Here is a 26,700-nt window from a genome sequence, read left to right as displayed (position 1 = left end):
GGTCCTCAATTCTGCCCAGGCAGGCTCAGGCTGGGAGAGCCGCTGTGTGGAGCCTGGGGAGTGATATGTGGCTCAGCTAAGGTAGCAAGGGGGCCCCTACCCGCTGCCCTGTGAGCCCCCCATCCAGCTGCCCTACACACCAACCCCCACGCCAGGCTCACCTCGCCTGGATCTGTCGTAGCTGGTGCTTCTGTGCTGCTATCAACTGCCTCTGTCGCTGCACGTGGCCTGTGAGGGCCCACACTATGTGGCTCTGTTTGTCAGCGTGAGCCTGTGGGGTCAGATTGCAAACCTCAGCTGGGGGTCACCTCACCTCACATCCTCTGACCGTGCCTAGGCCCCTCTATTGCATCTTTGAGACCCAACAAGTCACCAACACTCTCTGGCCTCAACTTCCCCATCTGTAAAATGGGGATAAAGTAGGACTCACTTGATGGGGTTATGAACATGATATGGATTATTAAAGGCCCTAGAACAGTGCTGGGTACTTAGTGGGTGCTCAGGAAGTGTCACCAGTTACTCTAGTAATAAGCATTTATTGAGCACCTACTGTGTGCCCATGCTGAATACTTTATCTGCATTAAGTGCCTGGCTCTGCTCTGAGATATCAGTTATTGCCCTTATTTGCTGATGGGGAAACTGAGGCACAAAAAGGAATGTGGGGTTTGCCCAGGGTCATACAGGATATATGCTGTACAGCCGGGAGGTCTTTGGGACTCAAGATTCAGAAGCGGGTTCCAACCAGGAATTAGGGTCTCAACTCCCCAGAGCTGGGAGCCTCTTACCTTTAAGGCCTCAAATTTGTGGCGGGCATGGCCCAGCCGGACACCCTTCAGCTGGACTTCTAGCCACCGCACGCTGTCCCACAGCTCCTGCTGTGCCTGGGCCGCCTCCCCCAGCGCCTGGGCTGTGGCCTCTGCCTGTAGCTGCAGAGCATTCTCCTCCGTCTGCTCAATAGGTAGTGGGTCATTACTGGGCTGACCAACTCGTCCCTGTGTTCCCGGGACTTACCTGATTTTATCACTGAAAGTCTTGCATCCCGGGAGCCCCCTCAATCCTGGGCAAACCAGGATGGTTGATCACCCAAGACATTAACTCCTCTTCAGACTCCTACCCACCCCGCAACACTCCAGCTGCAGTGCCCACCTGCATCTCCAACAGTCTTGCTTGAAGTTCCTGGGCTGCATCCCGTCCCTGGCTGACCTCCTGCCCTAGAAGTCCCAGTGCATGGCCATAGAGGCCCAGGCTGTGCCCGGCCTCCATCAGCCGTGCCTCTGTAGTCCTGTACACGCCATTGAGGGCCTGGCCCAGCTGGAGGGTCCCGTGGAAGAGCACGGTCAGCTCTTCATGCTGTGCTGGCTTCGGGCTGCTCACTGGGGCTGCTGAGACAAGCTGGGCCACCATTGCCAGGGCCCACAGCAAACACAGAGTGATCACGGGCATGGCTAAGGGTCTGGGTATGCAGCCACGGTGCCAATGCTGCCGCCTTTTATGCCCTAACACCCCCACGAACCCTCGGTCAATCGTTAACTGGCCAGCTGGGTGCTCCGTGTTGCACAAGGGCCTGGCAGTGGTGCGACAGTTGCATCAGGCAAGTGTCTGGCCGGACCACACCAGGATCACGCTGGCTGTGGCTCAGGGCCAGGAGTGGGCAGGGGCCATTGGGAGAGGATGCACCCAGGCCCCCTCTGGGGGACTCTGAGGCTCACAGTGTTGAGCCTTGGTTTTCCCACCTGTGGACAGGTACAACAACAGTAACAGTAACAATAATGAGGCTTTTATGAGCATCAGTCATTCACTAAAGCTCTTCCAACTGCCATTTTGGTATCTGCTACCCTTATCCCCTTCCCACCAGCCTGCAATGCAGGGGCCTTTGTTGACCTGTTTGGTAGCCTGGGCAGGTGCAGGTAGCAGAGACTCTCCTGAGGTGGCCACAGAGCTTAACTCCAAGACCACACATCCCCTGGATCAACAGTTAAGTGCCAATTTACTCTTTGGATGACTGTGGGCAAGTGCCTCAGTTTCCCTGCCTGTAAATTGGGGGTGATGTAAGTCCTGCCTTACAGGCTGCTTTTTAGAGGTAAATGAGTTGTTTCATGTTGAGTGCTTAGAACAGAGCCCAACACACAGCAGGTGTCACATACAAGGGTACTCCAAAAACTTTGTGGAAAATAGAATTAAAAGATAATACAGGGGGCTGGCTAGCTCAGGTGGTTGGGACAAAGTGTTATAACACCAAAGTCAAGGGTTCTGATCCCTGCACTAGCCAGCTGTCCAAAAAAAAAAAAAAAAGATAATAAACTTTTAATAAAAAAGATATAATAATAAATCTTTAATAAAAAAGATAATAAATCTTCTAATAAAAAATCTTTCCATGAAGTTTCCATGAAGTACCTCATATAAGTGTTTGGTGCAATTATTGTCATTGTTGTTATATATCGTCGTGGTTATGGTTACAGAGGCTCAGCAGGAAGGTCCAATGCCTCCATTTTACAGATAGGGACACTGAGGCCCAGAAGGAGGTTGGGGCTTGCACAGAGGTGCCCCTGTGAGAGGCAGGCAGGATTCTGATCCCAACCCCTACCTCTGAGTCTGGCCTCGGTTTCCCCACCTGAGGTATAGGCTACATAACTGTAGGGACCTCTGCTGAGAGGACAGTCATGCCCTTGGGGCTGGGTGAGAGGCAAGTCAGCCTGGGCAGAGCTTGGGCCTGACCACTGTCCATGGGCCTGACTGCTGGCCACATGGGCCACCTTTTTGGAACTCTGGCCAGAGTGCCCATATGTTCCTTGCCCTCCACCTCAGCATGCTCTATTAGTGCCCCTGAAGTCCTTCTGTGTTCCCTCCCTCTGCCACACTGACCCCCGATCTGTGCTTTGAGGGTGCTCATCTGACCCCCACCCTCTGCCAGTCCTATCTCCTGCCTGGTGCCCGTATTCCCTTTTACCTGGCACTCCATGTCCAGCATCATGACCCAGTTTCCCTCTGACTGTCCGTTGTCCCTGGTCCTTGTTCTGATGGCTGGGCCTCTTATGTGCGCCAGTGAGGCCCCTGTCCCTCTAACCCTCCATCTCGCCCCCCACAGGAACCTGCTGTACGTTTACCCGCACAGCCTCAACTTCAGCAGCCGTCAGGGCTCTGTGCGCAACCTCACCGTGCGCGTGCAGTACATGGCAGGCGAGGACCCCAGCCAGGCCCTTCCGGTCAGTGGCTGTGCCCCAGGGGAGGAAGGTGGGACATCCCCAGCGGGCCCTTCATGTCCCCACACCCTCAGGTCATCTTCGGCAAGTCCAGCTGCAGCGAATTCACCCGCGAGGCCTTCACACCAGTGGTCTATCACAACAAGTAGGTGGGGGCGCTAATGGCGAGAGGGGGACGTTTAAGGGGGGACTTAAGGGTGCGGGGAGATATATGTGCATGTGACAGGAAAAGGGGGTGGAGGTGCCAGGAGCACTAATGGGGAAACTGGAGGCAGACGGCAGGGACAGTGGGGCCCAGCAGCCCTGGGGGACAGGCCATGGCGTTCCTAGCCCGCAGCAGATGCCCCAGCCCGATCCTTCAGGTCCCCAGAGTTCTATGAGGAGTTCAAGCTGCGTCTCCCGGCCTGCGTGACCGAGAACCATCACCTGCTTTTCACCTTCTACCATGTCAGCTGCCAGCCCCGGCCAGGCACAGCCCTGGAGACACCTGTGGGCTTTACCGTGAGCCCCCCCGCCCACTGCCCCATTGTCCCCTTGGCCCTCCTGATTGCCCCCAACCTGGCCCCCAGACCTGACTCCAGCCTCTGCTCTAGTGGATCCCACTGCTGCAGCACGGCCGCCTGAGGACCGGCCCCTTCTGCCTCCCTGTGTCTGTGGACCAGCCCCCACCCAGCTATTCCGTGCTCACACCAGATGTACGTGGCCTGGACCCCTGCCTCCCAACGCCCTGTCCACCCATTAGCTCCCACTAATGCATCAGCTGCCTTCCAGCGACACCCTGAGGCCTCGCTGACCCCCATAGCGCTCCATTTCTTCCTGTCAATGCCCTGGGCCCCTTCCTACCTCCTTACCCCACCCCCCCAGTAATGCCTCTGTGTGTCTGACTGCCCCTACGTGCATCCCTCCTGTCCCCCAACTCACACATGGGTTTACAGCCTGCCCAGGGGAACCCCTGAGTCCTCTGGGACTAGGCTGGGGGCAGGGTGCCCAGCTGTTCCTCCAAGCTGGGCCACGCTCAGGCCACAGTGTTGCAATGGCTGGGGCCACCGGGTGGCCTGATCAATGGGGGAGGGACAGCCACTGTATACTCGGTGCCTCCTGCAGGTGGCGCTGCCGGGCATGCGCTGGGTGGATGGCCACAAGGGCGTGTTCAGCGTGGAGCTCACAGCCATGTCATCTGTGCACCCGCAGGTACGGGGTGGGTTGTGGACCCGGGAGTCCTGCCCTGCTCCCCTCCTGCCTGCCCTGGGATTGAGCAAGAGTTGCCAGTGGCTAGGGAGGACTAGCCTGGGGCCATGGACGTGACTTCCATAAGCTGGGCTGGCTGCCAACTCAGGCGGGGGTGGCTTCAGTCCTCCGCAGCCTTCTCGGACCTGGTGCCCTGGCCCTGGCCCTCCTCCTGCCTCCGCCACTTACCCCACGTCCCCACTCAGGACCCCCACGTGGACAAGTTCTTTACCCTGGTGCATGTCCTGGAGGAGGGGACCTTCCCGTTCCGTCTCAAGGACGCCGTGCTGAGCGAAGGCACCATGGAGCAGGAGCTGCGGGCCAGCCTCGCGGCACTGCGCCTGGCCAGCCCCGAGCCTCTTGTGGCCTTCTCGCACCATGTGCTGGACAAGCTCGTGCGTCTGGTTGTGCGGCCCCCGATCATCGGCGGCCAGATTGGTGAGCAAGTGTGGCCTCAGGCCTCAGTTTCCCCATCCAGAAAGTAGCCTCTCAGGCCTCTGGTCCTAGGTGACCTCCTATAGCCCGTTTATCTCTGGCCTCAGTTTTCCCACCTAAAAAATGGGCCATAGTCTGCTGGGCCCAGAGCAGGTTTTCTCTGATCTCTCAATGATCTCTTGATGGTCACATGAATCTTTGGACTCTAATGTCTTTTCCTCTGGAAGGTGGGTGGGGAGGTGAGAGGAGAGGCCCTGACCCTGGAACTTGACCTCTGCTCTGCCCGGCAGTGAACCTGGGCCGTGGGGCCTTTGAAGCAATGGCTCATGTGGTCAGCCTTGTCCACCGGAGCCTGGAGGGTGCCCAGGATGCCCGTGGTCACTGCCCGCTGCTGGCTGCCTATGTCTACTATGCCTTTCGCCTGCCTGGCACCGAGCCCAGCCTCCCAGGTGGTGAGTGTTAGTAAAATACTCTGGGAGACAGGAAATACCTGGGAGAGGAGCATCCCAGGCAGAGAGAACAGCATGTGCAAAGGCTCTGAGGCCACGCTGGCCTTGGCTGGTTTGGGCAACTTACAAGAGAGATGATTTCCTTTTGCCCTTTTTTCCCCATCCCAAGGGGTGTGGCCTCTGGACACTTGACTGGCAGATGATTCAGCTAGTCAGCGAGCATCATTAGCTTTGAGCGGGGACTCAAGCTGGGCTGCCTACAAGCTCTCTGACCCTGGGAAAGTGACTTCACCTCTCTAAGCCTGTTTTTCCTTTTTGTAAAGTAGGGATAATGCTAATACCCACCTCATGGGGGCACGGGTAATAGTAAATGACGTAGAAACCCATGCAAAATGCTTAGCACACATTGAGCAGTCTATAAAGGTGGATTTTTTTTTTCCATTTGCTAAATAATTAATAATAGGCACTAACCCCTATGTGCCAAGCATTATTCTCAGTGGTTTTCAGTCCCCACAAAATTGCTCTGAGGCAGCAGCTATTATACCCATTTTACAGATGAAGAAACCGGAGGCTTAGTAAAGGAAAGTGACATTACCAGGAGCGCTGCCTGGGAAGGGGCTGTGGACATCAGGGCAGGTGGGTGGGTGGATGACCCTTTTCCCTCCATCCTCAGGAGCCCCGCCAGTGACAGTGCAGGCTGCCACTCTGTCCCGTGGCTCTGGCCGCCCCACAAGCCTCTACCTGGCCCGTTCTAAGAGCATCAGCAGCAGCAACCCTGACCTGGCCGTGGGCCCTGGCTCTGTGGACGATGAGGTTTCCCGCATCCTGGCCAGCAAGGTAGGGCCAGGGGGGCCCTGGAATCTCCAGCCCCTAGTGGCCGTGGCTGCCGAGTGGGAGGGTGAAGAAGCTCACTGTTGATGGAGCACAGGAAACAACTGAGACGACAACGTGGACGGAGGCTCGACTCTGGGCACCAGGGCTGGGCTGTGGCTGTCACAGGTTGGGGGCTGAGAGTCAGACTGCACTGGGCTCTCCACTACACAAGGATGAGTAGCAGGAGCTTGGTCCGGTTGAACAAAGAGCAGCGTGTGCACAGTGCAGCAGGTACATACATGCAAGCACCCTATGCACCTGCGTACAGGGGTGCATGTACAAGTGCACCTACGTGCACAGGTACATACATGGAAGCTCTCCATACACCTATGTGCACAAGTACATACACACAAGCTCTCCATGCACCTATGTGCACAGGTACATATCCGCATGCACCTACATCCACATACACATTTTCCAGGCTTGCGTGTGGGTGCACGCGTGGGCACACATATGGTCCAGGGTAGTGTCCACACTCGGTGTTTGTGCTGCCTTCCCTGCCCCCACTTGGGATGCTGCCACCTATCTGTGTATCTCCAGGGCATTGATCGCTCACACTCCTGGGTGAATTCTGCTTATGCTCCAGGAGGCAGCAAGGCTGTGCTGCGGCGGGTGCCCCCTTATTGTGGGGCCGACCCCAGACAGGTGCCCTCCCTCCCTGCCCCTGCACGTGTATGACACCACCTCAGCATGAGCTCCTCCCACCTTCCTGGCTGCATCCGACTAACCTCAGTGCCCTGCCTGAAGGCGGCAGTGGACCCCTCCTGCCTTTGTTTGGGGCTGTGGTGCCTGAGTGATAGGCACTACTGGGTCATCTTACCAGCCTTTTGTGGCCACATGGGCCACAGCCTCAGGCTAAGACAGAAGGCACAGGGGTGTTATGCAAATAGCACACAAATGATATGCAAATCCAGTCACCCATAACCTCACTGCCCTGCACGTACTATTCCCCTTTAATCGACCTCTGTTCAGGTGACTGTCAACTGACCCCTTGGCATAGCCAACCTGAATGGTGCCAAGGGGGCAGAACTGAAGCTCTGGGCCGCCCCTATCCCATTTCAGACAAAGCTCCCCCTACCGTTCCTCTTCCCGGGCACCTGGTGTGGGGAGGGGCTTTGCCTCCAGACAGCCCTGGGTTCAAATCCTAGCTCTGCTCCGGGCACACTCTGTGCCGCAGGCAGTTGGCTGCATCTCTCTGAGCCTCAGTTTCCCCATTTGTAAAATGAAGATATCACTCTGAATTTTCAGATGTGGTAAAGACTCCGAGTACAGTGCTCTGCACAGTGGTCCCGAGCCTGAACTTGAGTTAGGGCTGAGGGCATCGCAGGCAGGATTTCATGAGGGTGATAGATTTCCGGTCTAGCCTTGCCCCCGAGCTTCTGGCTAGTCTGGAAAAGAGATGCAGATCAAATGAATGCAGAAGTGTGGAACTGCCCAAATGGACATGAGCAGAAATGGGGGACACCAGCTTCCCTCTGGATGGCCTGGGGGGCTCTCTGAGGTGGTGATATTTTGCTGGGACCTGAAGGGTAAAAGGTAGCCATCCAGGGAAGGGTTCATGGATTCCAGGCAAAGGGAAAGGCACATGCCAAGGTTGGGTCCAAGCCCCAAGGACCCTAGACACCACGAGGAGGCCATAGGAGTTTGCTTCCCAGCACACCTGGCCCCAGGGCTTGTTCAGCTCTGTGCCCATCACAAAGGCACCCTGCACCCTGTGCTGGGCCCGGGGGACTGTTAGCAGCACAGGCAGCTGACCTTTGTGTAGTCTTCTCCTTGGATTGCTGGGAATCTGGAAGTCTGGGTTTATGGGTCCCGCCCACCCCTCCCCCCAGCATCCTTAACAGGGCTCCTCTCAATATCCTTAGTTCCCCAAGGGTTTATCTGGGCCTTGGAGAGCAGGTAGGTGACGAGGTGGTGGGAAGGTGGCATCCCCAGCAGGAAGTGGCACAGAGGCTGGCTTTTGCAGTCGGTGCCCCACCTGGTGCGTGCCAAGGAGCCAGGACATAGCTGGGACCACGGGAGCTAGAGGACCCCAATGCCAGGGCAGGTCCCAGGGGCCGAGCCAGTCCATCCTTGGAGCTCCCCTCCCTGCCATTAGCCTCACCTTCTGACGAGCAAAGGAGAAGGAGAGAGTGCTGCTTCAGCCTCCCATACCCATTTCACAGATGGGGACACTGAGGCCCCAAAGCAAGGCTGGAGCAGGGCCAGGCCCAGAATCCAAGATGCTCTCGGCTGCTGCTGCTGCTTCTCATCACCATTTCACCTCCTCTGTCCATGTCTTCCTTCCTTTTTCTCCTTCTCTGTCCTCCCTTCAACTCCTCTGTCTACGCTGTCCCTCTTCCATCCCCTCCTTGGAACTCACCAACTCACTCACACTCTGTGCCTGTGTCCGCACACACCCTTGTGTGTGCACTGATTTCATCTCCCCCGACTCCTCCACTCACAAACCTCTGTCCGCGCTCAGTGGTCTTGCTCCAGCCACGCATACGTCTGCACCCCTTGCTGGTGACAGGTCCCCGTCCACATGCTTGCCTGTCCTGGTCACACTGCTTCTTGGTCACCTCCTCACCATGTCTTCATTGTTACTCTCGTGTCCATCACATCCATTCACCTTTATCTTTTTTTGCACATGTTTCTCCAGCTAATCTGTCATCTGTCCCCGCCTCCACTACCCTGTCCCTCCCACACCACGTTGGCCACACCGGTGGCTCTCTCCTCCCCATCCACACCCCCAACGCCCATCCCTGCTGACCCATCTGCCTTCCCTCTCCGTGTGGACACGTCTTTCCTCCATCCACGCCAGTCATCTCTCTTCCATTCCTGTCCCCACCACCACACCCACACTAACTGTCCCCTCGCCATCCATCCTCTCCGTCCATCCCATCATAGGCCATCGACCGCAACTCTGGCCGAGCCTCCTCCTACCTTGAGGGCTCCTCCTCAGCCCCGCCGGCCACCCAGCCAAGACCCACTGTGCAGAAGGTAGTGGGGGGAGGGCGTGGGTGACTCCAGTTTTGCCCGGCCCCCAGCAAAGGGGTCCAGAGCTCCTCCCCCACCCAGAGCCCGGCAGGGACTGGAGAGCCCAGGGAAAGGGCACCTTGAATTCTTCTCCCCCCTCTCCTCCCGCATGGCCTCCTGCTGCTCTAACCCCCAGTCCTCTGCTGCATCCGAGGGGAGTGTGGGAGGGGTGGCGTGACGCTCCTGGTGACCTCGGTCCCTGCCCCCAGCTGCTGCACGAGGAGCTCGCTCTGCAGTGGGTGGTGAGCAGCAGTGCCGTGCGCGAGGCCATCCTGCAGCATGCCTGGTTCTTCTTCCAGCTCATGGTGAGACCCCAGGGTCAAGCCACAGGGTTCAAGCCCCACTCAGGATCCCTTACACCCATCTCCAGCCCACCTCCCTTGCTGTGAAAGCCCCGCCCTTTCCGGCAAGTCCCCTCCACCTGCAGTCCCTCAAGCCCCACCCCCGGCCCTCTCGCCCCGCCCCCAGGTGAAGAGCATGGCACTGCACCTGCTTCTGGGCCAGCGGCTGGACACGCCCCGCAAGCTGCGCTTCCCTGGACGCTTCCTGGACGACATCGCAGCCCTGGTGGGCTCTGTGGGCCTGGAGGTCCTCACCCGGGTCCACAAGGTAAGGAATTCAGGGCCTCAATGTGGGGGGAGTGGCCTGAGGGAGGACATAGAGACTGCCCAGCGGAGGCGCCAGTCTGCCCCAGGAATCCAGTTTGCTGGATGGGTCTGTTCATTCATGTCTATTTCTTGAGCACCTGTGGTGTTCACAGCCCTGTGCTGCGTGTAGAGACAGCAGTGGACAAAAGAGACCAAAACCCTGGCCCTCATGGAGCAGAATTTTAGGGGGAGATTTGAAAGTGGTGATATTGCCATGTCTGGGAAAAGAGCGTTCAAGGCAGGGGGAACGGCAGGTGCAAAGGCCCTGAGGCAGGACCATGCCTGGTCTGTTAGACTAGCATTGCACAGGCGAGTATGGCTGGAGTGGAGTGAACGAGGGGGAAATGGGAGTTGGTGAGAGCAGGGAGGGGACAGGACAGAAGCATTAACTTAGCACAGTATTCAGTAAGTGCTTAATAAATGGACGTTGATGTTCTGAGACCCTGACAATTGGCCAGGCCCTGGATCATCAATTCCAATGCCCATGGGGGCTCAGCAGGCAACAAAAATAATAATAATAACAGTATTGAGCATTTGTTGAGTGCTTACTGTGTACCTAAGCCCTTTAGATGGATCATATTAAATTTTCCCAATCACCTGTGAAGTTATTATTGCTATCTCCATTTTCTGGATGGAGAAACTGAGGCAGAGAATGACTGAGAAGCTTAACCTTAACCACACAACTGTGAAGTGGTGGAAAGAGGATTTGAATCCGTGCCACCCGCTCCACACAGAGCCCACGCCCTCAATACCAGTTTCAGTTAGGAGAGGAGGGATCATGGTGGATGAGAAGGCATGTGCCCCGTCTAACCGGAGCAACCATTGCTGAGCCCCAGTTGACCAAAACCCTGCAGGAATGTGGCTCTCTTGTGGCCAGATTGTCTGATTTTCAACGAGAAATGGGACTTCTGGATTTAATGGGAACTTTCCAGATTTTTGAAAGGCCATTCTGGCCCAAACTGGCCCTTTCACAATCCCACGTGACCTCTAGGCTCATCTCAAAGGACTTGACGTTGGAGCCTTCCCAAGGGTTGACATTCCCAGTGGCTGACCCAGATCGTGGGGAAGCCACCCCAGAAAGGGCTCCCGGGAAGATCGCCCCTGAGAACAACATCGTTGAAGCCACTCGTGGGACAACAGTGACGGGCCAGTACGGGGTCATTCATTCACTTGATATCTATCAAGCACTGACTGTATGAGGCTTCATGCACAGGACAGACCCAGTCCCTGCCTGCTGTGGGCTCAGAGCTCAGGCGGGTTTTATATTTTGTCTCTTGGGGTTGCAGGGAACTGAGAGCCACTGAGGCTAATTTGTGGGGCCACAGAGTGGCTCACGAGAGCATGAGGGAAGACCAAATGCTGGCAGGGACTCTGCCACACCAGCCTCCTCACTGTCCCTCCCGCTTACCAGGCATATCCTGCCTCAGGGCCTTTGCACAGACTGCCCCCTCTTCTTGGAATGTCTTTCTCCCCTTGGTACCATCTCATCTTTCAGGCTTCTCTCAAAACATCACCCCATTCTGTTGTCTTCGAAGCACATAGAATTATCTGGAATTCTTGTGTATTGACTGTCTCCCCCCACATGAGACTGTGAGTTGGACGAGCAGCAGGGACCATGTCCAACTCATTTACAGGGCATGGCACATAGTTGATGCTCAGTTAATGCTTGTTAAATGATTGCTAAAGGTGTATCACTTAGGGCAGAGGTTAATTTGCTTTTGCACAATCACAAGTGGTTTAAACGCCATCGAAGTTCAGTTCTGAGCATAAGCAGGCTGCAGAGGGCTCTACAGTGTGGGCCCGGCAGCCTTGTAGGTGGTGGGAAGGAGAGGACTCGCCGCTGCCGTTTAATTGGCTGCCTGCATCCCCTCAAATCCCATTGACCAGAATGTGGTCACACGGTTCCACTCAACTGCAAGGGAGGCTGGGAAATGTAGTCTCTACCTAGCTCTGAAGTCTGGACAGAGAGGGAGAGAGGATTGTGGGGGGACTCGACAGCTAGTGTCTGCTGTGGGTGTGTTACGCAAATCTGGGCAAAAAGATGGAAGAGCTGCCTGAACGGAGCATGGGGAAGGGAGGGGTAGTCAGAGGGAGGAAAACAGCCTAGAAGGCCCAGGGTCACCGGAGCTCAGAGACCCAGGGCTTTGGTGCAGTTAGGTAGCTTTCCTGAAGGTCGTGGTGGCCCTGTGCTGGGGGTGGGGGACTAGGGACTGAGGCTTGCCCATGCGGTGTGGGCTAACAGGTCCCTGTGCCCCTCAGGACATGGAGTTGGCCGAGCGCCTCAACGCCAGCCTGGCCTTCTTCCTCAGTGACCTCTTGTCCCTGGCTGATCGGGGATTCGTCTTCAGCCTGGTCCGGGCCCACTATAAGCAGGTAGTGACGGGCATGGCAGATGTGGTGGATGACGTGGTGGGGCCGTGGCCACTGTGGGCAGAACAGTGTTGGCATCTCCATGGACCGTCCCTCTCTTGCAGGTGGCCACACGGCTCCAGTCAGCCCCCAACCCGGCGACACTTCTGACCCTGCGCATGGAGTTCACCCGTATCCTGTGCAGCCATGAACACTACGTGACCCTCAACCTCCCCTGCTGCCCCCTGTCACCCCCGGCCTCGCCCTCCCCCTCCATATCCTCCACCACCTCCCAGGTGCGCTGGCCGCCCTTCTCCTCTCCTTGCCTCTGACCTCTCACCTTCAACCCACCTTCTATAGTTCCCCATCTCTGTTCCCTTCATGAGGGGCCACTGCCCAGGTGAACTGACTCCTTATGTCTGACATTTCACCTCTGACCCATCATTCTCAGCATTTTCCCAGGAGTACCAGCTTCTGGTCTCTTGGCCCTGTATCCTAACTCCCACACCCATTCCATCTGCTGTTTCTCAGTCCTCTGACTTTTGACCCCCGTACCCTGTCACCTCACAGATGAGTTAACTCCAGCCCCTCATCTGTGGCCTTTAACCCCATACCTACTGTCACCTGCAGATGAGTGAATGTCAACCTCTCATCTCTTGCTCTAGACACCATGACTTATGTTGCCTTCCAGATGGCTTTAATGGTGACCTCTCACCTCTGACCCTTGACTACTGGCATCTTCCCATCCCTGATTTCTCCCCCTACCCTCTGCAGAGCTCCACCTTCTCCAGCCAGGCCCCAGACCCCAAGGTGACCAGCATGTTTGAGCTGAGCGGGCCATTCCGGCAGCAGCACTTCCTTGCTGGGCTCCTGCTGTCGGAGCTGGCACTGGCCCTTGAACCTGAAACTGAAGGGTAAGTACGGGTCCTATCTGGCCCCCGGGTAGGTGACAGTCCAAAAGCCACATCTACTCCATCCTGAGCACCCCCACTACCCCACAGGGCATCCCTGCTGCACAAGAAGGCCATCAGTGCAGTGCACAGCCTGCTCTGTGGCCACGACACTGACCCCCGCTATGCTGAGGCCACCGTGAAGGCCCGTGTGGCCGAGCTGTACCTGCCGCTGCTGTCACTCGCACGGGACACACTGCCACGACTGCATGACTTTGCTGGTCAGCGGGCCAGGGGAGGATGGGAGGTCACATGATCCAGGGGCTTGATCACACAGGCACAGGATGGAAAAGGTGGGAAGTCACAGGGGTCAGAGCATGGGCATTGGGATGAGCAGAGAAGGTTCAAGTCCTGCCACGGGGCCAGAGTCAAGCCATAATCTCTCCGAGCCTCGGGCTTCTCGCCTGTAAAATGGGGACAGTAGCAACACCAACTCCTTCATAGGGTTGTGTGAAAATTTGGGGAGCTGTCGTACTGACACATTGTCAGCCCATAATAAATGGGAGATGTTATTATAACATTCATTATCTTCTAAGAAGAAAGAATGTGAGGAGGGGAACGTGGGAGACATCTGGGTGAGAAGATGGTTGGAGCCCTACGTTCATTCATTCACTCATTCACTTGACAAACATCAGCATTGTTGAGGGACAGTATAGGACAGTGGTTAGAAGCATAGACTTGAGATTTGTGGGTTGATTCCTTTCATCACCTTTGGGAAATTCTCAGCTGTTATCTCTTGAATTTTTTTCTGCTTCGTTTTCTTTCTTCTCTACTGGGACTCCAATTACACGTATGTTAGACCTTTTGATCACATCATACATTTGTTATGCTCTGTCCTGTTGTTTCCATTCTTTTTGTTCTCTGAGCTTCAGTTAGGAAATATTTTGTCCACCTGTCTTTGAGTTCACTAACTCTGTTGTCTGCTGTATCCAGTCTTCTGTTGACCAAATCCACTGTGTTCTTAATTTCATATATTTTGCAGTTGTAAATTATTCATTTGATTTTTTTTTTTTTTTTTTTTTTTTTTTTTTTTTTTTGTATATCTCAATTCTCTTTTGAAATTCTCCATCTTTTGGTCCATTTTTGCCCATCTTTTCCTCTCATTTTTATTTTAAAATCCTTGTTTTCTGACTTCAGCATTTGGTCATCTATGTGTCTGTGTCCATTTTTCTCTTTTTCTTTCTTATCCATCACATTTTCCTGCCTCATCACATGTCTTGTAATTTTTTATTGTATTTTGGACATTGTATGTAAAAGAATCACAGGGTTAAAGCAGTGTCATCTCTGCCTAGTGAGTTCCCCTTTCCCTTTCTCAGACAGATTGAATAAAGAGATGATCACCTCAGTCCAATCAAGAATTGAGCTAGGCTAGTCTGGGCTGGGCTGGAGCTTTAGTTAGACTCATTCTACCTTTTGTTTTAAGAGTGTCTAGAGTAAGATCTGTTATATATCTGTTGCCATCTCCTCCCTCTGGTGAGACTTGGAGGGGGGACAGCATGGGGATTATTTTTTTGAGATCATAGATGTGGAACCAGACTGCCAAGGTTAAAATCCTAGCTCTACCATCTACCAGCTGTGTGAACCTAGGCAAGTAACTTAACCTCTCTGTACCTCAGTTTCCTCATCCATAAAGTGAGAATAAGCCGAGTACTTACCTCATAGGGTTGTTTTGATGATTTGGAATTAATTTTTTTTAATTTAATTTTCTAATTTTTGACATCTGGCCATGGAGTTAATATTTTTAAAGTATTTAGAACAGCATCTGGCACATAGGAGATGCTACACAAGTGCTAATTGATGCTATAATAGTAGCAGCAGTATTATTATTGTTGTCATTGTCATTGTCACCATCTATACTATTACTACTCTTGTGGACCAGGTCGTGAACCGTGCTGAGCATACAACAGTGGCCAGAGCAGATATAGCCCAGGCCTTTGTGGAGCTTATAAACAGTTGTACAATTAATGTATCTAATATAAAATAAGTAAGTTCTGGGAATAGATAACCAGAGACCCCAACCTGGTCTGGGGGGGGTGTCAGGGATGACTTCTGAAATTTGAGACAGAGGGACGGCACTTACCAAGGCTCCCTTCTTCTTTCCCCCTGCCCCTACCCGCAGAGGGCCCAGGTCAGAGGTCAAGACTGGCCTCACTGCTCGACTCAGACACAGAAAGCGAGGGGGACATTGGAGGTACCATCAACCCCTCAGTGGCCATGGCCATCGCTGGTGGCCCCCTGGCCCCTGGTTCCCGGGCCAGCATCTCCCAGGGGCCACCAACAGTGAGTACAAGGCTTGTCCCCATAGACACTATCCAACTTGGGGCAAAAAATTGTGTCATGAGATACAAATTTGCCAGTATTCATCTTGGGTGAAAGACATGAAAATTGACCCTATCCCCTCTGTGGCCCCAGGCTGCTCGCTCAGGTTCTCTGCTCTCTGCTGAGTCAAGCCGGACCTTGCTGGCATGTGTGCTGTGGGTACTGAAAAATGCAGAGCCAGCCCTTCTGCAGCGCTGGGCTACTGACCTATCCCTCCCACAGCTGGGACGGCTCTTGGACTTGCTGTACCTCTGCCTGGCTGCCTTTGAATATAAGGTTCGAGAGGGTGGGCAGGGGGCTGTGGTGGAGGATGCAGGCCCTGGAGTACTATGGGTGGGTGTAAAGGGCTGGACTGTCTGTGTACAGGATGCTGTGGGGCTGGGGATAAAGGGGTGGACTGTCTTTGTGCTAAGCCCAGGAGTAAAGTGAGAAATATCTGCATGAATAGAATTTGTAAGATGCTAAGAGTTTGGAGGAAAAGGGTGAACTGTGTCTTCCAGCACAGAGTCCTAGGGGTGAGAAAGGGCCTGAAAAAGAGAGACCGGGCTAGCCCAGGTCCCACAACAAAGAGCAGAGTCCACCTTGAACCCCAGTTCTCTGCCCTCCCAGGGGAAAAAGGCCTTTGAGCGCATCAACAGTCTCACATTCAAGAAGTCACTGGATATGAAGGCACGGTTAGAGGAAGCCATCTTGGGCACCATCGGCGCTCGCCAAGACATGGTGCGACGGAGTCGTGGTGAGAGGGCAAGGCACCCCTGTCCTGTGTCCAAGGGACCCAATGTGTCATCACTGTACATGGGCGTCTGTGTTCCCTGGCTGTCCTTACCTGTCATTCGGGTCTAGCTGTGTGTCCGCTCTGCAAGCTTCTGCTTCACCACATGTCCTTGTGTTTTTACACATCTATGAACACGTGTCTGCACATCTCAGAGAGGAGCCCATTTGGGAACCCAGAGAATGTACGCTGGCGGAAGAGCATCACACACTGGAAACCCACCTCAGACCGCATGGACAAGTGGGTGTGGGCAGGAAGGAGTGGGCTGGGTGCAGACCGGGTTCCTGAGAGCCGCGCCCCATGGGCCACTAAGGGAGGGAGAGAACTCAGCCATGGTGTGGGATCTTGGCCCAAATGGTCCCCGAGACCACCCCTTCCCTCCAGGACCAAGGACGAAATGGAACATGAAGCCTTGGTGGATGGGAACCTGGCAACCGAGGCGAGCCTGGTGGTTCTGGACACTCTGGAGATCATTGTGCAGGTAGGGCTTGATCCAGTATCTGCCCTGACCTCTGAGCCCACCACAGTGCCCTGGTGATCCCTGACCCTAAAATCCCTCTCCTTCCTGGCCCCCATAGCCACCCAAGCCTCTGACACTTGAATTTCTGGCCCCCTCCCCACAGACGGTGATGCTGTCAGAGGCCCGGGAGAGCGTCCTGGGCGCGGTGCTGAAGGTGGTGCTGTACAGTCTGGGCAGTGCCCAGAGTGCCCTTTTCTTACAGCACGGCCTGGCCACCCAGCGGGCCCTGGTGTCCAAGGTGAGCACTCCTTGACAAGCATGGTCTGTAGAGTAGTGATAGCAGTCCACTCACTGAGCACCACCTGTGTGCTCAGCAACTCCGTGAAGCAGAGACTCTGCAATTTACAGAAGAGGGAACTGAGGATCAGAGTGGCCAAGTCACTGGCCCAGGGACACAGAGCACAGGCTTAGACCCAGGTGTGACTCCAGAGTCTGCTGTCATTGACCAAACAAGGCAGCACAGAGGTCTCTGGCCAAGGCCCCGTCTAGGACCTTCTGAGCCAGAACGGGGAGGGGCTGAATGGTGTCTGTCTTGGCCTGGGGAGCAGTTCCCGGAGCTGCTGTTTGAGGAGGACACGGAGCTGTGTGCCGACCTCTGCCTGAGGCTCCTGCGACACTGCGGCAGCCGCGTCAGCACCATCCGCGTGCACGCCAGCGCCTCGCTCTACCTTCTCATGCGCCAGAACTTCGAGATTGGCCACGTAAGTGTGGCTCAGTCACGGCGGCCGGCTGGGGGTCACGGTGCAGTGGAGGGAGGGAGGGAGGGATGGTCCCTGAATGTCACAGGCAGGAAGAGGGGTCAGAGGCAATGGCCAAAGAGGTGGCAGGTGGAGCAGACCCTGGTGTGAGGGCCTGGGGTCTGAGGCTCCTGATCCACTGTCCCTCTTCTGGCCCCACAGAACTTTGCCCGCGTGAAGATGCAAGTGACCATGTCGCTTTCGTCCCTGGTGGGTACGACGCAGAACTTTAGTGAAGAACACCTGCGACGGTCCCTTAAGACCATCCTCACCTATGCCGAGGAGGACGTGGGGCTGCGGGACAGCACCTTCGCTGAGCAGGTGACCCTGAGGGCTCCCTCCCCACCCTCGGCAACCTGGGTCTTTGTCATCCCCTTTTTGACCCCTGACCCCCCCACCTCAGTCCTTCATGTCCTGACGCCCTCATTGGCCCCTGGGCATCCCCTGGCTCCAGGTCCAAGACCTTATGTTCAACCTGCACATGATCCTGACCGACACGGTAAAGATGAAGGAGCACCAGGAGGACCCTGAGATGCTCATCGACCTTATGTACAGGTGAGGAGGGCCAGGTGGGACCCTCAGCCACGCCTGCTCAGTGACAGGTGAGTGAAGAGTAGGGGGCAAGTAGGACAGAGGAGCGGGGGAGGGACAGGTGAGCAGATACATGAAGCTGTCCAGGTAAGCAGATAGGTGAGGGGGACAAGTAGGCAGACGGGTGAGGGGGACAAGTGGGCAGGCGGGTGAGGGGGACAGGTGAACAGACAGGTGAGGGGAACAGGTGGGCAGATATGAGAGGGCACAAGTAAGGTGAGGACAGGTGAAGGAACAGAAACAGGGTGCCATGTGAACATATAGATGAGGGTGACAGATGAGAACAAGGACCAGGGAGGGGCACAGGTGAGGTGCTAATGGATGAGGGGACAGATCAGGGAAACAGCAATTTGGAGGAGAGGAGAGGGATGCTCGGTAAGAAATCGGGGCGTGGGAGATGGGTCACAGGTGACAAAGAGGGAGGGAGGGGTTTAGGGGAGGGAGAGGTGGGGAGACAGATGGGATGGTGCATGAGGAAGGGGAACGATGCGTTCAGGTGATTGAAGGTTCTGCAGAGAGAGTAAACTTATGAGCAGAGGAACAAGTGACAGAATGACAGGGGGAGTGTGTAACAAAAGGACAGACAGGCAACAGTCATTGAATAGAGGAAGAGGGGATGATGGACAGGTAAGTCGGCAGACAGGGAAGCGGTTGGACAGGCAGGGTAGTAGGTGAGGGGGCGCACAGGTGAGGAGACAGGTGCATGGGGTCCAGGTGAGGGGATGGACTGGTCAGTGGGGCAGAGGTGGGGTAACAGGCAGGGGATGGACAAGCGAGAGGCAGGTAGGGAGGGCCAGGTGTGTCCCCATTGTCACGTCCCCCTCACCTGGATGCCAGGATTGCCCGGGGCTACCAGGGCTCCCCCGACCTGCGGCTGACATGGCTGCAGAACATGGCAGGGAAGCACGCGGAACTGGGCAACCACGCTGAGGCCGCCCAGTGCATGGTGCACGCGGCTGCACTGGTGGCCGAGTATCTTGCCCTCCTTGAGGACAGCCGCCACTTACCCGTGGGATGCGTGTCCTTCCAGGTGAGTGACCGGGGAAGGTTGGCAGGCAGGAGGTAGCACATGGGGGACAGGGATCAGGCTCTGACGCCACCTTCCCCCACCCAGAACATCTCGTCCAATGTTCTGGAAGAGTCTGCCATCTCCGATGACATCCTGTCACCCGATGAGGAGGGCTTCTGTTCCGGGAAGCATTTCACGGAGCTGGGGCTGGTGGGGCTGCTGGAACAGGCGGCCGCCTACTTCACCATGGTGAGGCCCGGGGGACCGGCATCAGGACGTGGGACTCGGGTCGGGGAGGCACCATAGGATTCTGGGCCAGGGGTTTAGAAAGAAGGAGAATTGGGACCCTCAGAGGTCCTGTCACCTGCCTGTCTCCCCCTAAAACCCTTGACTCAGGCCTGGATATAGTAACCCCTCCATGTGATTTAAAATTTTTTTTTGTTATAGAAAACTTCAGGGCTGGCCACGTAGCTTAGTGGGTTAGAGCACAGTATTGTAACACCAAGGTCAAGGGTTCAGATTCCTGTACTGGACAGCCACTGAAAGAAACAAAAAACAAAAAACTTCAAGTACACATAAAAGAAGAAAGAAAGAAAGTTGTATCACGTTCCCCATACCCACCCATCAAATACCTTTATTTTTTAAATTTTTTTGGCACTAGCCAGTACGAGGATCCAAAAGGATCCAAACCCTTGACCTTGGTGTTATCAGCACCACACTCCCGAGTGAGCTAACCAGCCAGCCCTCGTCCATCAAATTCTGCAAAGCACCCTTGTTGTACCAGCCTGTTTCATCTCTTCTTTGTCCCTAATGTTTCTGCTTTTTCTTTTTTCTGGAGTATTTTATTTTTATTTTTTGACATATAAAATGATAGAGATCATAACTGTCACATTGATGAAAGCGAACATGACCATGCGGCTGGAGTTTTTTAAACCCTCCCTGCTCAGCGAAGTTCAGCAGTATCTGGCATCGAACAAACCTGGGGCTTAGAAATGCAAGTCCCAGCTCTCCGCCAAGCCCTGCACTTTAGCAAGATCTCGGTAATTCCCGTGCATTTTTCAGATGGAGAAGTTTCAGCTTAAAACAAATCCCAGCTTCCTCCCGTCGCCCCCACAGATACCTCCCTCTGCAACCCTCACTGATAAAGACCCTCTTACAAAACTCTTCACCCACATGACCAAGTTAACAGTAATCCTTTAATATCATTTCATGCCAGTCCGTGTTTAGGTGTCCCAGATTATCTCATAAATACCTTTTTTGTGGTTGTTCGGTTGGTTTTTGAGTCAGGATTCTTAAAGGGACTGGCTGTGGTTGATGTGTGTGTTAAGTCTCTCTCTCTCTCGGTTTGTTTTTTTTTATTTTATTTTTTTTCTTCTTTCTTTCTTTTCTCTTTTAAGTATTTTTTGATTAATGGACTTTATTTATTTATTTAAAGATGACCGGTAAGGGGATCTTAACCCTTGACTTAGTGTTGTCAGCACCATGCTCTCCCAAGTGAGGTAACCGGCCATCCCTATATAGGATCCGAACCTGTGGCCTTGGTGTTACCAGCACCACACTCCCCCGAGTGAGCCATGGGCTGGCCCTGACTTTATTTTTTAGAGTAGTTTTCGGTTCACAGCAAAATTGAGGGGAAAGTACAGAAAGGTCCCCTATTCCCCTGTCCCCACACATACACAGCCTCCCCCACTAGCATCTCCCACTAACTAGAGTGGCACATGTGTTACAATCCATGAAGTGACATGGACACATCATTGTCACCCAAAGTCCATATTCTACATGAGGGTTCACTCTGGGTGTTGTACATTCTAAGGGTTTGGACAAACGTATAGCGACTTGTGTCCACTGTGGTAGTATCATACAAACTGGTTTGACTCCCCTAAATCATACATATTTTTTTATCTAAGACAAAGAACCCGAAAAACAAAAAGTGGGATTCAGTTTCCAGTTCCTCCCTTTTTGAAATAAGAGGTTTGTACATTTCTTAACAGGTCGATAGGAGACCTAGGGCCTTTGCTCCAAGGCGTCTTCTGGGCTGCATGGGGCTGGTTGTGTCCCTTCGGTGTCACTTTAAACTGTTTTCCAGTTCCTCACATATTGGGGAACTCGTAGTGAGATCTGGAGACTCAGTCACGTTCGAGGTCAGATTCAAAGTCTGGTTTTCCAGAGAGATTTTTTTCCTGTGGTGCCAGCCCTTCCAGTGATGTGGTTTTCGTTATTTTCACTTTTCTGGAGTCTCAGACACAAAGGTCTCAGGGGAAGAAGCCAGGAGTGGACACAGACCTTCTGACAGTCAGTCAGTGAGCATCACAGGGTGCCTGCTGCGGGCCAGGCTGGATGCTGGCACCGTCTGGGATTGAGGAGCATCCGTAGGTACCCGTTACCACATGCCAGGAGGCTGCTCCGCGTGGAGGTCACAGGCACTGGGTCAGATGGGTTGGCGTTTGGGTCCTGGCCCTGAGGAGCCCCTCCATGTCTCTGAGACTCCGTTTCTCCTCTGAGAAATGGATTTAAAAAAAAAAAAAAACCAAAGAACTTCTCCCACAAATTAGGGCACGTAGGTAAAGATGTCCACAGCACCTAGTCCATAGTAGATGCTCATTAAAAGTGGTGGAGGGGTTGGCTGATTAGCTCACTTGGAAGAGCATGGTGCTGATAACACCAAGGTTAAGGGTTCGAATCCCTGTGCTGGCCAGCTACCAAAAAAAAAAAAAAAGTAGTGGAGACCATGGAGGCAGGGTATGCAATCTGGGGTGGGTGTGGTCCGGGTGGGCTTTTTAAAGGAGGTGATGGATGGAAGGTGGGTAGGAACATGGGTGGGGGAGGGTTTGGGGAATCCTGACCCCACCTCCGCCCTCACCCCCATCCCCAGGGTGGGCTCTATGAGGCAGTGAACGAGGTCTACAAGACCCTCATCCCCATCCTGGAAGCCCACCGTGACTACAAGAAGCTGGCCGCTGTGCACGGCAAACTCCAGGAGGCCTTCACCAAGATCATGCACCAGGTGGGCCCAGGATGCCCTCCCCGGACCCCACCCTTGGCCCCGGCCCCCCCTAGCCCCGATCTGGGCTCTGCTGACCTGGACCCTTCTCTTCCCCACAGAGCTCTGGCTGGGAGGTGAGTCAGCCTCAGGGGCCACCTGCCTCTGGGACCCCCGTGATGACTGGTCAGCAGTGGTCAGGGACCACCAGGGGGCGCCAGAGGAACACGGCCACTGCAGCAAGGGCTGGGGCTCAGTGGGCAATGACGTACCCCCAGATGTTCCTGCCTCGGATCTCGAGGGCAGCTTGTGACTCACCCAGCTGGGCGCTCTCCAGAGACACCCCTCCCTTGGGCAGGGCCAGCTTGGTCACCTCCGGCGAGGGGGGCTCAGATTCCCTCCCTCTGTCTCTGTGTCTGTGTCTCTCTTGGTCCCTATCTCTCCTGGCCTCCCCAATTCCCAGCTTCCCCCAGGATCTCCCCTCCTCATCTCTGGTTAATGCTCCCCGCCATACCCCAATCCCGCCTCTTCCCTACTTGGGTCTATTTTTAGGCATCTCCTAGTTTGGGGAGAGTTTTCTGGCCAAAGATGGCAGGAACCCAGAGCCCCAGCGGGCGGGCTGGGTGGGAGCTGGGTGGGGGCCGGGTGGGGCGGGCGGGCAGCTCCCCTCCCTCCCTGGATCCCTGATCTCTCTGCCCAAGGAATGTTCTCATGGGGCAGCATAATCACGACCCTGGGGGTGGGGGGCTCTGACCTCTGACCTCTCCCATGACTTTTTCTCTCTTCCCCCCGCTTCCCCACTTCTGGCCCCACTGGGTCTGCTCCACCCTGCCCGGATCTGCCTTGGTGAGTGAATATGGGGCCGCCACCCACTTCCGTTCCAGTGGGGGTGTGTTCTTGGGGCAGAAGGGTTCCTCCTTCCAAACTTGGGGGGGGCATGGAGAGGGGAATGCCCTGGATCAAGGGAGTCAGAGCCTCTTTCTCAAAGAGAGCAACAGCCATACCTTCCTTCAGCCATTCAAGCATTTATTGAGCACCTGCTGTATAGCCAGTCCCATGGGCATTGGGGACACTGCTGTTACCAATACAGCCCCAGTCCTAATTCCATAGTGGGATGCGGGAGAAAAACTAGGGATTTTGTGATCTATGGGATGCAGATTTGGGGAGGTGGAAGACAGAGGCTGGGAAGAAAAAGCAAGGGTTCGGGCAGCTGGCTGTGGTCTGGTCCACGCCCTGATGTTCTCAGGGTCCCCTGCCCATGCATGTGACCCCATGTTCTTGGGGTCATTACGGCCCAATCCTGATATTCTTGGGGGTCCCCCTTGCCCGTGCCCACTCCTTCCCCATCCCCTCTCGCTTCCCTCTGCATCCTGTCCTGTGGGGCCTGAGGACACCCGTCTCTGGGGAGGGGAGACCTAGAGGGGCCTCCCGGGAAACCGCACATCTTCCCACAGCCCCAGCGCGTATTTGGGACGTATTTTCGGGTGGGATTCTACGGCGCCCGCTTCGGTGACCTTGACGAGCAGGAGTTTGTGTACAAGGAGCCGTCGATCACGAAGCTGGCGGAGATCTCCCACCGGCTGGAGGCATGTCCCACGATGTGGGGGTGGGACAGGGCACGGGGGTGCCTTGGGGCTGGAGCTGGGGCTGCTTCTGTGTGGTCTCAAGTCAGCCCCATGTCCCCAGGAGTTCTACACAGAGAGGTTTGGGGAGGACGTTGTCGAGATTATCAAAGACTCAAACCCCGTGGACAAGACCAAGCTTGATCCACAAAAGGTGGGTCTCCCGGCATCCCCCCAAAATCCTGTATTCAAGGAGACTACAAGTACTATTTCCTGGGGACCTCAAATCCTACCTCTCTGGGGATCCCCAAACATCCAGACATAAGAAGACCTGGGAATCCCAGATTCAAAGCCCCCAGCTGCAGGGAAGCCAGCTCCCCTTTTACCAGGGACAGACCCCAGCTGTTTTGTGTTGGGGCTGTGGGACCCTCACACTGGACCACATGCACGCCCCAGGCCTATATCCAGATCACATACGTGGAACCACACTTTGACACATATGAGCTCAAAGACCGGGTGACCTACTTTGACCGCAACTATGGGCTGCGCACCTTCCTGTTCTGCACGCCATTCACGCCAGATGGGCGTGCGCACGGGGAGCTGCCGGAGCAGCACAAGCGAAAGACGCTGCTCAGTACCGACCATGCCTTCCCCTACATCAAGACGCGCATCCGCGTGTGCCACCGGGAGGAGGTGGGCAGGGACCCCGGGCCCAGGGAAGGGGTGGGGGACATCAGACCCAGAGAAGGGTGGTGGGGGGACATCCGGCCCAGGAGGCCTGGAGAGGGGAGGCATGGGGACACCATTCCCTAGGAAGGGAGGCGTGGGACCCCAGACCCAGAAAGGCCCAGGAGACGAGGCGTGAGTACCCCACATCTAGGGAAGCCCAGAAAGGAGAGGGCAGGGACCCCAAATCTAAGACTGCCCAGGGATCCCAGACCCAGAACGGGGAGGCCCGGGGACCCCAGATCTAGGAAGGCCCAGGGAGGAGAGGTCCAGAGATCCCAGACTCAGAAACACACCCAGGGACCCCAGAACCAGGTTGGGGGAGGGGTGAGGATCCCAAACTCCAACCTCCAGACTCAAAACCCTACCTCCAGATCCAGGGAGGCCTGGAGACGCCAGAATCAAGAGCACCAGACCCAGAAGATCCAGGCTAGACCCCAACCAAACCAGAGCCCCTAAAGTTAGACAAAGGCTGCTCAGCCAAGACCCCCACCCTGTCACACCCTGGCAGGCAGACCCTCCAGACCCTGTTCATTTCCCAGCCTCTTGGACCCCTCTTTTGCCCCCAGCGGGGTCCAAGCTGCCCTGGGCTGGCTTGGGTCCCAGTGAGTGCATGCCCCCTCCCTCACCCCGCAGACAGTGCTGACACCAGTGGAGGTGGCCATCGAGGACATGCAGAAGAAGACACGGGAGCTGGCCTTTGCCACTGAGCAGGACCCACCAGACTCCAAGATGCTGCAGATGGTGCTGCAGGGCTCTGTGGGGCCCACCGTGAACCAGGCACGGAGGGTGTGGGAGGCATGCAGGCCACCCGGGGCACTCCAGGCACCATGCAGGCACCCTCATGAGTCCCTCTCCCCCCATAGGGTCCCCTGGAGGTGGCCCAGGTGTTTTTGGCAGAGATACCGGAAGACCCCAAGCTCTTCCGGCATCATAATAAACTGCGGCTCTGCTTCAAGGATTTTTGCAAAAAGTAGGCCCAACACTCCCACGTTATAGCTCCTCCAACCTCTGCCTACTTATCCTCCATCACAGCGTCTCTAGCAACCTGACCCCTGTTATAGTTCTCTGTCTACCTGATCTCCATCATGGGTGCCCTCTACTTGTCTGAGCCCCCCATTGTGGGTCTCTGCATGGCTGGCCCCACCTATGGGCTCCCCCATATCTACTCTCGCTTTCTCTCCTGAGCACCAGCCCCTGAGCCCCTCCTGCCATCTGGCCCTCAGGTGTGAGGATGCTCTGCGGAAGAATAAGGCCCTGATCGGGCCAGACCAAAAGGAGTACCACCGAGAACTGGAGCGCCACTACTGCCGCCTGCGAGAGGCTCTGCAGCCACTGCTCACCCAGCGCCTGCCGCATCTGCTGGCACCAACCCCAGCCAGCCTCAGGTGCCTGATCCAGGCCCCCACCCTAGAGAGGACAGCAGTCCCAGACAGATGCAGGATGGGGGCTGTCATACACATGTTGACACGTATAGCTTTGCACAAGCAAATTGTGTTATCTGAATACATAAGCATGTGTACAAGTCCAGGGTGGGCTCTGGGCAGCCATTTCTCAAACATGTGACCTCATCTTTCCAAACCTCAGTTTCCACATCTGTAGAATGGGGATGATTTGTACCTCCCATGGTGGATCCCAAGAGAGAATCTGCCAGTCCCACAGCCAGATCAGGGTGGATGTGAAAGAGCCAGGAGACACTCTAGAAGGATCCTTGGGGTGGGGGTGGGGGGCGGGAGCACTATGGAGTTGGTGGCCCTGTGCTTGATCCACGCATTCCTCCCCCAGGAACTCCTTGAACAGAGCAAGTTTCCGGAAGACAGACCTCTGAGCATAAAAAGGCCTGAAGCCACACCCAGAGGAACCAGCACCCAGGCCTCAGCTGTCTGTGCCTTACTGAGAGTCTCCCCCACTGCCCACTTGGCCTGGGGGTCAGGTGTGGGGGGGGTGACCACCTGGCACATGGGGCTGGGCCCTCTGTTCCCCTGTTTGTCTGTTCCCATCTGTGTGCACTGATGCTTCTTACCTTTTTTAATTTAAAATTGTTTTTATAAGCAACTGTGTGGTGTGGTCACTGGTGGGGGGTGGGGAGGTTACATGCTCACCGTCCATCCCACAGCATTCACGTGCTGTGCCTTGTTGATTGAGACACAGAACTGGGTGCCAGGGACACAGCACTGACAACAGGCAAATTCCTGCCCTGGTGAAGCTGACATTCTAGTGGGAGAGGCGACATACAAGTAAAACACATATCCACTGGGAATAACAGTCACATTAAGTAAGCCCTCACTGACTGCCAGGCCTGGCACTAAATGGCTCCCACAAAGATCTCCGCAAAA

General features: G+C 55.3%; 2 protein-coding genes across 2 annotated transcripts in view; one reads left to right on the top strand and one right to left on the bottom strand.

Annotated features, from left to right (window-relative positions):
- The window catches only part of DOCK6 (dedicator of cytokinesis 6), a 41,184-nt gene extending 14,811 nt beyond the window's left edge, over window positions 1-26,373 (top strand). Inside the window, exons 15-49 of the mRNA XM_063112838.1 lie at window positions 3,086-3,203; window positions 3,275-3,345; window positions 3,563-3,701; window positions 3,794-3,895; window positions 4,305-4,391; window positions 4,634-4,865; window positions 5,153-5,314; window positions 5,985-6,148; window positions 6,725-6,829; window positions 9,412-9,507; window positions 9,671-9,811; window positions 12,109-12,222; window positions 12,324-12,494; window positions 12,973-13,112; window positions 13,200-13,369; window positions 15,268-15,428; window positions 15,561-15,743; window positions 16,077-16,203; window positions 16,395-16,479; window positions 16,624-16,720; window positions 16,863-16,997; window positions 17,308-17,460; window positions 17,659-17,817; window positions 17,951-18,051; window positions 18,925-19,117; window positions 19,202-19,345; window positions 21,969-22,100; window positions 22,199-22,213; window positions 23,537-23,662; window positions 23,763-23,852; window positions 24,095-24,331; window positions 25,001-25,144; window positions 25,231-25,337; window positions 25,591-25,752; window positions 26,150-26,373. Coding sequence (XP_062968908.1) covers window positions 3,086-3,203; window positions 3,275-3,345; window positions 3,563-3,701; window positions 3,794-3,895; window positions 4,305-4,391; window positions 4,634-4,865; window positions 5,153-5,314; window positions 5,985-6,148; window positions 6,725-6,829; window positions 9,412-9,507; window positions 9,671-9,811; window positions 12,109-12,222; window positions 12,324-12,494; window positions 12,973-13,112; window positions 13,200-13,369; window positions 15,268-15,428; window positions 15,561-15,743; window positions 16,077-16,203; window positions 16,395-16,479; window positions 16,624-16,720; window positions 16,863-16,997; window positions 17,308-17,460; window positions 17,659-17,817; window positions 17,951-18,051; window positions 18,925-19,117; window positions 19,202-19,345; window positions 21,969-22,100; window positions 22,199-22,213; window positions 23,537-23,662; window positions 23,763-23,852; window positions 24,095-24,331; window positions 25,001-25,144; window positions 25,231-25,337; window positions 25,591-25,752; window positions 26,150-26,192 — 4,606 coding nt within the window. The 3' untranslated portion in view covers window positions 26,193-26,373. The remainder of the gene's footprint in view (window positions 1-3,085; window positions 3,204-3,274; window positions 3,346-3,562; window positions 3,702-3,793; window positions 3,896-4,304; window positions 4,392-4,633; window positions 4,866-5,152; window positions 5,315-5,984; window positions 6,149-6,724; window positions 6,830-9,411; window positions 9,508-9,670; window positions 9,812-12,108; window positions 12,223-12,323; window positions 12,495-12,972; window positions 13,113-13,199; window positions 13,370-15,267; window positions 15,429-15,560; window positions 15,744-16,076; window positions 16,204-16,394; window positions 16,480-16,623; window positions 16,721-16,862; window positions 16,998-17,307; window positions 17,461-17,658; window positions 17,818-17,950; window positions 18,052-18,924; window positions 19,118-19,201; window positions 19,346-21,968; window positions 22,101-22,198; window positions 22,214-23,536; window positions 23,663-23,762; window positions 23,853-24,094; window positions 24,332-25,000; window positions 25,145-25,230; window positions 25,338-25,590; window positions 25,753-26,149) is intronic.
- Window positions 26-3,217, bottom strand: ANGPTL8 (angiopoietin like 8). The gene is made up of 6 exons (XM_063112837.1): window positions 3,111-3,217; window positions 2,612-2,623; window positions 1,147-1,453; window positions 786-947; window positions 162-271; window positions 26-53 (listed from the first exon to the last, which is right to left on the bottom strand). Exons 3-6 carry the CDS (start codon window positions 1,441-1,443, stop codon window positions 26-28), a joined length of 597 nt encoding a protein of 198 aa, XP_062968907.1. The 5' UTR covers window positions 1,444-1,453; window positions 2,612-2,623; window positions 3,111-3,217.
- Window positions 26,374-26,700: the final 327 nt, after the last annotated feature.

The sequence above is a fragment of the Cynocephalus volans genome, chromosome 10, assembly GCF_027409185.1.
Source record: "Cynocephalus volans isolate mCynVol1 chromosome 10, mCynVol1.pri, whole genome shotgun sequence".
NCBI lineage: Eukaryota > Metazoa > Chordata > Mammalia > Dermoptera > Cynocephalidae > Cynocephalus > Cynocephalus volans.
This window is presented reverse-complemented; position numbering and strand designations above follow the sequence as displayed.

Coding starts and splice junctions, on each gene's coding strand:
- ANGPTL8 (XM_063112837.1), bottom strand. CDS start 1,443: ATGCCCGTGATCACTCTGTGTTTGCTGTGGGCCCTGGCAATGGTGGCC. Junction 948..1,146: donor CAAGACTGTTGGAGATGCAG/GTGGGCACTGCA, acceptor CCTATTGAGCAG/ACGGAGGAGAATGCTCTGCA. Junction 272..785: donor ACAAATTTGAGGCCTTAAAG/GTAAGAGGCTCC, acceptor CTGACCCCACAG/GCTCACGCTGACAAACAGAG.